Source organism: Diorhabda carinulata, chromosome X (genome assembly GCF_026250575.1).
Source record: "Diorhabda carinulata isolate Delta chromosome X, icDioCari1.1, whole genome shotgun sequence".
NCBI classification, from domain to species: domain Eukaryota; kingdom Metazoa; phylum Arthropoda; class Insecta; order Coleoptera; family Chrysomelidae; genus Diorhabda; species Diorhabda carinulata.
Genome location: NC_079472.1, coordinates 14,442,078 through 14,455,441, shown reverse-complemented (window position 1 = coordinate 14,455,441; position 13,364 = coordinate 14,442,078). Strand labels below are relative to the sequence as shown.

At 32.1% G+C, this 13,364-nt stretch overlaps 1 protein-coding gene across 11 annotated transcripts in view; it reads left to right on the top strand.

Annotated features, from left to right (window-relative positions):
• The window catches only part of LOC130901159 (probable nuclear hormone receptor HR3), a 112,618-nt gene that overhangs the window by 77,563 nt on the left and 21,691 nt on the right, over positions 1 to 13,364 (top strand). For 6 of the 11 annotated variants that reach the window (XM_057812295.1, XM_057812288.1, XM_057812289.1 and 3 more), the window contains exon 2: positions 8,354 to 8,751. The exons of the other annotated variants lie outside the window; for them this stretch is intronic. In XM_057812295.1, the coding sequence (XP_057668278.1) occupies positions 8,586 to 8,751 (166 nt within the window). In that variant the 5' untranslated portion in view covers positions 8,354 to 8,585. The remainder of the gene's footprint in view (positions 1 to 8,353; positions 8,752 to 13,364) is intronic. 11 annotated transcript variants of the gene reach the window in all.

The window sequence follows — 13,364 nt, the reverse complement described above, 5'->3', positions numbered from 1 at the left end:
TATCCTGATTTTTTAATTTAATAAAATAATTTAGTAGAATCAGATGCAAGATCAGGATTGTGATACAACTTCGCTATGTCTACCGATGCAATTTGATTTATATTCTAAGAATTGCGAAACTATAAAAGCGACATCGATCGAGCAACATAGACGTAGATTATCAATACGATAAATATTTTTGAAAACTATATACCAGGGTTGCTAATTAGATTACGAGATATAATAACACTGATGTGACTATGTCAAATCTGACATTGACATTTGACGTTTGACATTTTTAATAGTGAACGTACTCAGCACGAGTTGACATACGAGTGCTATTTGAGTTGTCCTGGAACATTCATCTTTGTCAAAAACTGGATGTTCTATGACTTTTGACGTGAATTAAACCAACAGCAGTGCGCTGATCAACTCGCTTCGAATTTTCGTGATGAAGCACCATAACGAAGCACCGATTTTTGCTGGTTTTCCTAATCAAATCGTGGTCGCACTTCGCTACGGTTTAAACTTCGTGAAGGTCGTCCAAAATTGGCTATTGTGCTAGAAAAAAACAAAACTACTTGGCGTTTGTAGTTATTATATTAGTATTTTTACAAAAATGATGTTTTGTCGTTCCGAAACTGTCGATATTGGAGTGAAGACAATCCTCATTACATGATTTAAACAATAAGCATGTTTTATATGCCGTGCTTTACGAATTGTGAATCATGAGACATTTCTTTATTGAAGGAACGTCAAATCAACATATTTATTCACAAATTTCGCAAATATTTATTGACGAACTTCCTTTAAATATATGATTGAGATGAATGGGTGTGACATGATGGCCTGGTAGATCACCAGATTTACAATAATGGATTTTTTTGTAAGGAAACGATAAAACGTATAATTAAGAATATAATTTGGATGGATTTGGACATATTCTTCGTTTCCAATTCTTTCAAATACTCTGCACAGCTTCGAGGAATGCTGGAAATCGTTATCATGCTGGAAGATAAATTTTCTGCTGACCAGCTCCAGATCCAGCTCCTGCCCAGATATATTTGGGCTTTTGATGCGTTTATCACGTTTACTGATAAATACAATACGTTTATCATCAGTGCTTGTGGTTTTTCGAAGCCGCTTTAAACTTTTTCTATTGCCAAAGCTCGTGCATCGTCCACGGTGCGTTTTAATTCGACGACAATGGCACGGTTACTTTTACCACTCTTTCGTGTCTCACTAGGACTAAACTACAATTATAAACACCGAAGAAATCATTCAGTTCAAGAAAAATAAACAATCAGCCGGTACTCGCAAGTTTGAACTTGTCGCTCCGTTTCGTCGTTGTTTTGACAATATGTTGAAGAATATTATTTTAAAATTTAATGAATGGATTATGAGGTGGATAAAAATTTTGAACCGGTATAAAATAACACATTATTATAAGCCTTGAATAGATGTATGACTGGAACGCTCGGAGCTCGATTGAAATCAGGATGGAAGAAATTATCCGTCAGCGATGAGCGTGAGACTCAATAAAATACCAGAGGAATCTTCAGGAGGCTTTTAAGGATAATTATCTATCGAAATCCCAGTCGGGCAGGTGGCTGGAAAATGTCAGGTCTAGTCGACGATATTTCGAATTTCTGCCAACAGAAAATTTGGCAAATACGTCAAAATGATACAAAAATTAAAACAAAGGTCAGAGATTAAAGATTCCTCACTACGACAATGCACTTGCTCACTCGATCAGGACAATTGGAGTCTCTTGAAAACATTAGAGCCGTTACGACGAGGTCACTAAAAGAAATCCTCCTCGAAGTCTTCCAGGAAGCTGGGAAATCTTGATAGAAATAATGTACCGATGCAGGAGGTTCGTTTTTTCGAAAATATTGAGAATCGTACTTTTCCGATCAATAAATTTCCAAATCCAGCCCTTGGCACGTTACTTTCTGGACGTACCCTTCAAATAAACTATTTTTTCGTAGGTTTTTCCATTTTTATGAATTCGTACCTTTATCATTGTCAATAATTTATTAAACTACAATTTAAACAAATATCAGATTGTAATAAGATTTCGAAAATGTTTAACAACATTATTTATATAGTTAATAATGAGTTTATGAACGCATTGTGTGAAAATCTCACGGACGACGAACCCAATAAGCGTAATGATTAATTTCGGCTGCTGTGAAAACTTTTAACAATATTTAATTTTATCAAAAACTTATCACAAAAGAAAAATTAATCAAACACCTTCAATTTCGAAACGTATGTCATTGCTCCCGTTTCAAACTTATTTCACCTACATTTCAAATATGTTTATCGATTCAAAAGGTCATCGACCGTAGTTGCTATTAAATTACATTTCATCTGAAAATGATAATTTATGATAAACTATCGACCAAAAGTTTACTAAGTAAAATTAAATCTCATAAATCTTAATGTATTTATACAATCTAAAACGGATTAGTCATTCTAAGCCTTTGTATTTGGATCCTTGTGGAAAATGATGTTATTTTGAAATAATCGCCACAACACGTTCGAATACAAGTTTGAATATCATCATCCTGATTAAATCACTTTCACTCGAAACTCTCCATGTATTTTAATATACATACTAAAGCATCCAAATCAAATTGGGGCGATCATAAACCTCCCTTCAAATATAAATTACCTGACGTGTGTTTTGTGTATAAAGCAGAAATCTAAACTTTCACTCTAAATCGTCAAACCTTCTCCTTAAATGCCGTTCTTAAAAATATAAAACCCTCTTGGATTACAAATTAAAATTCATCTGCATCTACTACAAAACAACCCATGAGATGGGTGCTATCTCATGAAAGAATACAAGGAAAGGAAGATGATGACAAACACGAAAAAGACTCCCGATTTGTGAACATCCCCTGTTAACAATAGTTAACATTTTAGTATACCCATACTGTCATTGAATCGCTGCTATCACATTGTAAATAAATAATAAATTTCTGAGAAGAACATCTAGAGGCTATGATCTGCTATGATTTAAGTGAACAACAAAGTTTTGAATTGTTGCAACCCGCATTTGGTGAAGAAAGCCTTCTACTAGCAACTGCGTTCCATTGGGATAAAGAATTTACATTGGGAAACATTAAGAGAGCGAGAGAGGTCCAATATGCAACAATCAATCAATTGTGGCAACTTTTGGTGTTGAATCCGCGCTGGTAAATTCAATTGTACAACAATCAATCAATTGTGGCAACTCTTGGTGTTGAATCCGCGCTGGTAAATTCAATTGTACAACAATCAAGAAATTGTGGCAATTTTTGGTGTTGAATCCGCGCTGGTACATTCAATTGTACAAAAATCAATCAATTGTGGCAATTCTTGGTGTTGAATCCGCGCTGGTACATCCAATTGTACAACAATTAAGCAATTGTGGCAACTCTTTACACGATAACTTCTATGTAAAAAATACTCGATGGGTGCAGTACTTGTTTAACTATTTCCAAAAGGCAGAGCGGTTAAGAATCGGGGGGAAACAAAAGGAATGTTAAATAATGGTGGATATCTTCTTTCTAACTTTCCATATAATATATTTTGTTCCACGGAGCCATCTTCGACAAAAGGAAACTTCACGTAACGAACCCATAGCAACCCACACTCAAGCCGTATAAAGGAGGACTATCCAAAACCAACCTAATTTGTTATCAAGATCCTAAGTTTATACAAGAGTATATCTCTGGTATTGGCTAATTATCCAAAAAATACTGTAAATATAAACTTATTATCCTAAAAAAGTTTTTCTTTCTTGCATACCTATACCCAGTTTGCAACCACTTGAATTACGTTCTAGGATATCTAAGCATTTGTTTGTATTTTCATTGCCAGTGAGCTTTTGATCAGCATTAAGCAATCGCTTCACCGATTCTACAAATAGCTTTTTCACATGTAATTTTTCATGTCATATGCCATGAACTTTTATCGATGGTTAAACAGAAGAACATGGATTTTAGAGTAGTTACAGTAAATCATAATCCAGCCCTTTTAGCATCATTCATATGACCACTTACAAATCATTCTATGAATCCTATAATATTTACATAAATTTTCCTCGATTTCTTCAATTGTTTTCTCATAAAAAAATAAAATTTAACAACTTTATATAGAAAATTGAAAAATCATCCGATTTCGTTGAATTTTTTTTTAAATTTTCGTTTTTACGGCGGAATTATGGAAAAAATATGGGAAATATCTTACCTGATGATTTCATATAGTTTTATGACTTTAAATGTGATCATAAACGCACTTATTCGCATATAATCGTTTATAACTGTTTTACAAACCATCAAACATAGTTCATATATTTTTTTTGTTAATCTACACAAAAAAAAACGAACATTTTGGAAAAAGAAACATTGAAAAATTATTCATTTTTTATTTCTAACAGTCCACCTTAGTGAGATCCCATCTTTTTAATCGTGAAAATTTTTCAAAGTTAACTTCTAATATTGTACATTTAATTATAATTAGTGATTTTAAGAATGTTTTGGTTCATATAACTTTAATTATTACGTAGTAAAAAAGGTATAAATGCTAATATGTGGAAAAAAGTCAATTTTAAGTGAAATTGTTATTATTTTTAATTGTAAAAATATGATAAATCAACATTTTTGTATATTTTTTTTTTCAATTTGCTCGTTTTTTTGTGTATATTGTGAAAAAAAATATAACAACTTCATTTAATTAGTTGGAAAAAAGTTATCAACAATTATACGTGAATGAGTTTATTTTCATGAACATTTAAAGCCCTGAAACCAATACAAGTTTTAATTTTTTTTATTCCCATATTTTTTTTCGTAAATCCGCCGTAAAAACGAAGATTTAATAAAAAATTAATCGAAATCGGATGATTTTTCGATTTTCTAGAGCCAAAAAACGATGTCACCGCGAAAGTATGAAATTACCGAATTCTCTTTTACATGAGTATTGAAATTAATATTTCTGTCGGTTTATATGAAATTTTGCCTAAAAATATAATTTCAATAATAAACGTGTTGTTAACCTCTGATCGCCCAACGCCCCTCGTATACACTCGCTAAAATCGACGAACGTCATAAAAATAATTTAACTCCGTCACTGGTAGGTTCAATGACCGCTATCGAAATCCAAATATTTGTATGTGTTGATTTTACCAATGACCCGGCATCATCCTCACAGTGGTCGATGTCTTGAATCGATGTAAGGAATCCCTTTTTGATAAAATAATTTACATTTAGAACATTTTTTAAATTGAATACACTTGCTTGGGAATGATTATAGTCAGCTGTTTAATGTTATCTAACATTGTTTACTTGTTCTTTTTTTATAAATAAAGTTTTATTATGACTAGTTAACAGTGTAGTATGAAATTAACACTCAGCGTCGTCACTAGCAATGGACATAACGCACTAATTTATTGAAAAATTTGTTTATTATAAACCAATAATATTGATTTCAAATATTACTTACAAATAAATCAAATTTTCTTCTTATCTACATATTTAAAACCACAGTTTAACAAACTAAACAAGAAATTAGTCATTTGCAAAAAAGTATCCGAATTTAAACGTCATTGACGTAGACGTAGATTGCCCGACGCGCGTTTCGATCACCAAATTATCGTCTTCAGACACTGAAGGTGAATTCAAGCGCTGGGATAAAATGTAGTGATATGATCCACGACGTTTATATATGCGCTGTCGAAGATATTTTTTAAAAAGTCACCAGATAATAATGCGGCATAAATTAAAATACGAGGGACATTTTGTTGTTGCTAATGAATAAAAGTAGTCGTTGACCCCGGTTTGAAGGTTCTTAAAGGTTTGAAACTTCTGGAAACTCCGTAGACAAAGCAGTAACGCTAAATATGCGGTTTTCTTTAACCATTCTGTCAACTCGTTGAACCAGGTCACCATTCAAGCAAACACCATCACTCATGAAATTTTCCCCATACATACGACTTATTTTCCGATGGATTTCTGCAGAAATATGACCTTCGGCCTGTAGAAAACGAAACACACTTTGCAATTCACACTTGGTGGGAGCATCAATAATGGCGGACATGTTTAAGAGGCTGTACCACAACGCCGACTGACTCCTGAATGTTAACAATGGCGGAGTGTGTAGTGCGAGAGCCTCGCAGTCGCGTTATCTTCTGCCCGCGGCCTTCGAACAAGGCAAAATAATGGTTGAGAGGAGCACAGCGCGGCGCACAACATTATGGTTAAACAAATAGTCAATAAAAAGATCCAACGATCAATAACGTCCTCGTTTTTTTTTCTTCAGTTCTTTTTCAGTATTTCTCTGTTGTGTTTCCATATCCGGAATTCTTTTTTCTCTCCCACTAAATATTCCCACAATTCTAAATGTTTTTATTTCATATACAAGGGCCGATTACTGTGCTCTTCCTTAGATCAAGCCTGCTTACATTGGAAATTCGGATTTGAAAGAGTTATATCTCAGATTCAAATTGAATCGTCTCGAGCAATGCATTGGGATTAAACACTTACGTTTAGTAAAGTCGATTCCAACGCAATCTTTTGAAGTTATATTTACAGTGTGTTGTATAACTCAGTTACAAACTAAACATATGATTTTTTTAATGATAACACCTGTATCTTATATCGAATTTTGATTTTTTTGAAACTTTTGTTACATTATACAGAGTCATTTAAGAAGTATGGACAAGTTTATGTGGATAGATCTATTGTAGATAAATCAACAGTGTACGTTGAAGAAAACATTTATTGATTTAAAAGTAGCTTGCGACAGAGCCCAAATTACAGAAATATGGAGGTACTTGGTACCGAATGGGACTATAAGGTTATGGAATAGTTTGTTGCTACAGAAGATGATCTGGTATTCGTCATAATACCAGCAGCAAGCCGTAAAAGTTAAAGAAAAAGAAAATGTAATAAAATATTAATAAAAGTTAAAGTGATGTTGATGAATTTAAAAAAGCTAAATAGAAATACACATTAAGCAAAAATCTATGAATGTTTAAGAATTATATAGAGATGGGAGGGTAGAAACAGAAATAAAAAGCGATTAAAAAAAACCCTACTGGAACATAGATTAGAGATGAACCAAAAACGAAAATGTCGTGAAACTTTTTCAGTCCAGCCGCCATCATATTTACATTTTTTTGCTAAAATCGACGGGCATGATGAAAATTTTATCTCTAGTAGATAAAAAATGAAGAGATAAGACAAATAAAGAAAAAATATAGTTACAGTTTGTATGAAGAAGTTTACATTACAGAAGGAATAGAAACTTTAAGTACAATAAAAGTAAAATCCTCGTTCAACTTTGGAATGGTACAAGGAGAATAGAAAAAGATGAAGTTTCCCTTTTTTCCCCATTCTTATGTTTCAATCGTTTTATTTCAATATGAACTGTATGTCTGTCGAATTTTCACATGAACCACAGTTTGTACATGAACCTTCAGAGAATTATTGTTTTGGCCCCCCCATCCCAAATATCTGTCCGCGTATAGAATGCTTAGGCGGTAGATGTTTTTGGTACAATGTATCAGAGAGTGGAGCTTAAAAAATGAAATTTTTTAAAAAAAACTTCGATTTCATAAAAAATTTTTGTTTTTCTAAAAATTTTGTATTCCCATACTGATTGTTTCTATTTCACATATTTGAAACGGCTTACAACTATTTAATAGAATTATTTATATAAATAAATTATTATGAATATAATTAAAAGTTATATACAGGGTGTGTAGTAAGTTAAAAATGGCAAGAAAATATATTAAAGACATCGAAACGAAAAAGAAAGAGTTCTTTCGAACATCAAATTTAGGATTGAAAATTTTATATTTAAATTAGTTCGCAATGATTTCAAAAAAATTTTTACACTAATAATTTATATAATAACACACTACAGGGTGCGTAAGAAAGAAAATCCCAAAAACTTTTTAACAGTCAATATACGGAACTTTTTATGGGTTCTAGAATACAGTAATCCGGTTTGTTTTCGCTTTTACAGGCGCCCTTTCATCCCTCTTGCTTTCGGGAGGGTAATAGCGTACCCATATTTCGTCTGTAGTGTACATCATCCTAGTGTCCTCCAGGAGGCAACTTTCAGAATAAAAAAACTACATACAAATCAGTCCATGATACTCAGCACTTTCAATATAATATTTAAAGAACTTTTCTTCGGTTTTTTTCAGTTATTTTATCACTTAAAAAATGTTTCTTTCTATACGAACGTTAACATGTATCTGTTAAAATTTTGACAGATGACAGGGGAAACTAATACCAACTGAAAAAGTTGTGAGTCGTTGAAAATGAGGTGGAATTTGTCGGAACTTTTGGTATCATCATCATTTTAATTATTGCAGGTACATAAAATGGAAATAGACGTAGTTAACAATTTAAAAAATAAAATGTTGGATAAACTGATTATATTAAATCCATAAATTGAACAGTGTATCGCTTTAAATATCCGGAGGTTCGATTACCTTCGGCCATGCGCTCGTCTGCACGTTGGCGTGCAGAATTATGTGATAATATCGCGAGTGAGGAAGATAATAGTGTCGAAACGTCGAATCGAACGTTTAACTTTAAAATAAAATGGACTCGTTTCCCGAGTTATTCGGTACTGGTGACAGCTCTAGTTGGAGTGTTTCGGGCGATCGAGAACTAGGAAGAGCGGATAAAGTATCTAGTGCCGATTCAACAACTCCTCCTCCCCAAATTGATGATAGGGAGGAGCGCAAAAATACAAATTCAATTAGAGGTAACTAATTAATATTTTTAGCTTTATTCACATCATAACTTATCATTATCATAATATCATTACCGACCTCTAACCACTATTATACCTCCAAAGAATCTACTCCCAATTTCCAGAGTTCTATTGAACCCCGTTAGATGGGATGGGTTCAATTAATCTGGAGTGTAATGACGAATTTCCATGAATATAACACCTTAGAGTCTTACTTGCTCTCTCTATGTTGGAATTTTGGTGATGGAGAAACTGAAGAAGCGATTGATGTACTCAAATTACCACATATTTTGGAGATACCTCAATCTAAATGGAAAAAATGCTTTGGCAATTGGTTCAAACGGATGCAAAACTCTGTTTTTTTCAAAATTTAACCCTCGTATACTAAGAATCTGGTTCAAAAGTACTCACGTTAATAATAGAAAGTTCGGAGGAGGAATGAAATAAAAAAGGATGAAGAAGAAGACATGAATCAAGGATGGAGAGAGATTCAAGTCTCGAGTTGGTAGGATGGCATGATCTGAAGTGGTAATTTTTCTGGGGATGAGAGGGTTAGTAAAGAATAACTACCCGTTACCAAACTCGTCATTTTTTGAGTGTCTTTCTTAGTGATACAGTCTAGAAAGAATTCTCTAACATCAAGATTTGTGCGATCATGTTTTGATAAGAAAATTGGACTGTTTTCATCTAGATAATTCTACTACATTTGATTATCAGGAAGTATTTGGATGGTGTCTTTCCAGATTCATTTTCTTGCCAAACTAACCCCACCGGGGCTTCGCCTTTAAAAGCATTCTTGCTTAATGAGCTCGAAACAGCTTATTTTTGCAAGACATAAATTATACAAATAAAACTAATGTTAAGACCTACGATGAAGACGATTTATATCATTAAATACGTCTCTTTGTAGGAACGTCAGTTCAGCCTTCCTGCAGGCTCCCACAATCCGTAAGGAAGAGATTTTATTAACTAATTATCAAAATCGTGAATTGAGCAGCATTTTTGCAAATAGGAATATTTCGTCTTCAGGCTCTTTTATAAATCTTTCTACAGTCTCCTTGGTCAAAATCTCTTCGAATTTTTTGCTGATCATCTCTTCAGCCATGTCAAAAGCATAGTGTACTTCTTGATATCTACATTTTTACGCACGGTTGGTTCAGATCTCAACATTGAATATGTAGTCCACGAATTCGACGCCTTCAATGTTTTTAAATTTTCAAAATAAGCAAGGACGTACCTACTTGATTTTTTAGGTATTAAATCATCCACTGCAGCATTTGCAGACCTCTTACTTCAAATAGAATGTCTAATTCGCTATCTGAAGACATTTCAAGTAATTACTTTCGACTTGTTTTGACTTATTTGTGTAATTAATTAAAATTACAGTTTTTGGAAAGGGAAACATTTTTATTTCGAAATTATCTTTTTATCTTTTTTTATGTTTGTAATTCATGCTTTTGCTAAAACATCACGTATCGACTCACGTGACTATCTCGAATATTAACAATTTTTTTTTCACATTAATGTAATTATTTTTATGTTTCATATAAAAACACGTTTTATACTCATATTTAAATTACAGTTATGTCTTAAAATTACCAATAAATGCATTTTCTATGCAATTTGGAAGTTCTGATAATGCAATTTTATTTTTTATCGTGACGATGACTTTTTGTTCTATTTTATAAATACTGTGATGTCTGCCCTATGTAGACAACGTCGCAACCAGTACAAGGAACTTGATATATAATATTTCTTCTTTTGTTTTTGGGTGTTTTTAGATTTTAGTTCAGTGAAATATTTGGATAACGTATTATGTCCTTTATGACTTAATTTATTGAAATAATTCGATAGTTGTAGACGTAACGCAGGTGAAAGTTTTAACGAGAATGATGTTATTTATCATTCTATAATCAATTGAGAAACAAAAACTAAACATCAAAAGATAAAACATATGTACAAGGGCTTTCCTGTATTGAAAAAATTAATTTCAAATCAGAAGAGACCCTAAATCAAGACGATTTTTCAAAACTAACTGTCTTAAAGAATTTTGAAACAAAACTTTCAAAATTTATTGGAAGATACAAGTAAAAAGGGATCCTATGTTTTTTTTGCCTCGACAGTATTTTATCTTTATTTTCACATGCATTGGAAGATAGATAATTGGAAAGTATTTTCATTTTTATTACAAAAATGACCAACTAGTTTTTTCATATTTTTTAGTAACCAAACTTGCGAAACTACTTTTTTAGTTTGTTCCTTGCTTTAAGAGGAAATTTTAGAAATTTTTCTTGAAATAAGCGAGAAATTTCCATAACCGTGTGAATATTTCCACGGATTTCCACCACGCATATTTTTTACAAAATTAAAGAAACTCTTGCGAAACATTGATAGGGTAGTTTTGAATTGAAGTTTAAGTGGATAAACAATTTTTAAATGCACGTTTATGTACATATTACAGAAATCTAAATTGAAGAACCGAAAAATAAAAAAAAACCATTACAAAGTTCAATTAATTAAATCACAAAAAACCAAAAATTGTGATGTGCAAGTTTATGTTTTAGCGCTGACGCGCATCGTTCGTTTTGCAATCGAAACCCCAAGATTTTCTTCAACTGTGGCCAATGACATTCAATAAAGAGTCTATTAACAAAAAATTTTGATTTCATCGTGATTTTCAAACGTTTGTAAAATTTGCTGAACCCAGACAATATTTTAAAGGTGCATTCACCATATAACAGAATTAACTCTCTAATTTGGCGAAAGCGCACAGGACAAATTTAAAAATTATATTTATGTAGCAAATTTTACAAAACTCAGCGTATTTTTAAATTCATGCGACAAAATTCCTTACCTCTGGATATAACTCTTAACACGTTGAGCCCCAGTGCGGTCCATAGAGCCGCAACTAAACTTTCCTCATAGTCCAGAGCGGACCTATGGACCACTCGGCGTATTTTATTTCAAATCTCCAGGTCACAAGAAAAAACATGGGTTTTAAAGTTTGGTTGAACAGTCCTGGGTCTTTGAAACATTACCCTACACTTGATCCACATCTGTTGCGAGGGCTATCCACAATTCCGATGGGTCATAAATCAAACTACTCTTATTAATCCTTGAGAAAGACCTCAAGTATAAGAGAGTCACTCAATATTACACATATTTTTAAATGTTTCAACGCAAAATAGAGATAGCAGATAAATATTTACATATATATTTTTGTACACTCTACATATAAACAAACAAAATTTTGTTTTTCCATACTGCATATTCCATATTCCATATTCCATACTTCAATTTCTTATTTCTATCTAAATATTCTTGATTTTAGGTCTCTTCTGTTTTAAAATTAGGTTTTTTTTTGATAGCTTTTGAAAGAAAAATAAATTTTGATGTGTCCACTTTTCTTTATAAATATTTTGATAAAGACTTAAAGAAAAGTCGAAACGTCAAAATTTATTTTCCTTTCAAAAACTATCAAAAAAAAACTAATTTTAAAACAGAAGAGACCTAAAATCAAGAACATTTAGATGCATTAATGAAAAGATATATTTAGAATAAAAAGTGCAAAAATGATGTTTTTTATGTGCGGGCCATAGGATCGTTCGAGACGTTGGGGAAAGTTTTACTAGTAAACTTTTCCTCGGAACCAGAATGGTCCGCATACAAAAAATATCATTTTTTCGCACTCTATATTTCAAATAAATTTTTACTTTATTTTTCCTAGAATCCACACCCAATATGAAATGTAAAAACACAAAAAAAGTTGGACCCAGGGTAAAGTTTATAAATTTTGGTTAGGGGCTCAACGTGTTAAAAGTTGGTGACTAAAATTGAGTTTTTATTATTTTTTTCATAAAATTTCAGTAAAGCTAGAAACTGTGGAAAATTCTGTGATTTTTGTGCACTCGCAAAATACTAACGACGAGACGTTTTCAGCATTATAAAAATTATAAATTATGGTTCACCTCGTTATATTTTACTACTTATAGGTTTCCAGTAGCAATAACACCACTCATATCTCATTAATCATTATTATCTCAAGTCTTGTCTAACTTCATCTGCTTCACCAATAATTCCTTTTCTCATTTGTTTGATTTCGTTTTTATCCTTTTTCTTTATAACCCTCTTTTCAGCGCTTTATTTGAATCAAAGTGCTGTATCTCTCTTTTGTATTTTGTGTATTTGTATATCTTCTTGTCTTTTCTAGTTTATTTTTGATTGCTTCTTCGGTTGTTGCGTCCTTTGTGAAGATAAATCCTAGATATTTAAATTCATATACTCATAGTTTTATACTACTTCCAAGTTATATTTCATTTGTATCTTTATTTAGTTTGTTTTTTAGTTTTTTCTTTGTTGATTTCAAGTGGTATTTAACCCAGATTTTTCTAATCCTGTACTATGATTATTCATTAAATTTTGCGGACCATTGATGGGTCATCAATCTCTACTTAATTTCTAGTTCCTAGTTCATTGAACTATATAAGTTACCAAGAATTCATTTCATTTTTCCCTTTCATATTCGATGCGTTGTCTTAACCTTGACGTCATATATTTTGAACATATTATGGCCATCTTTACCATGAATTTTACCATCAAATGAAGATTGTCTTTATATATATGAA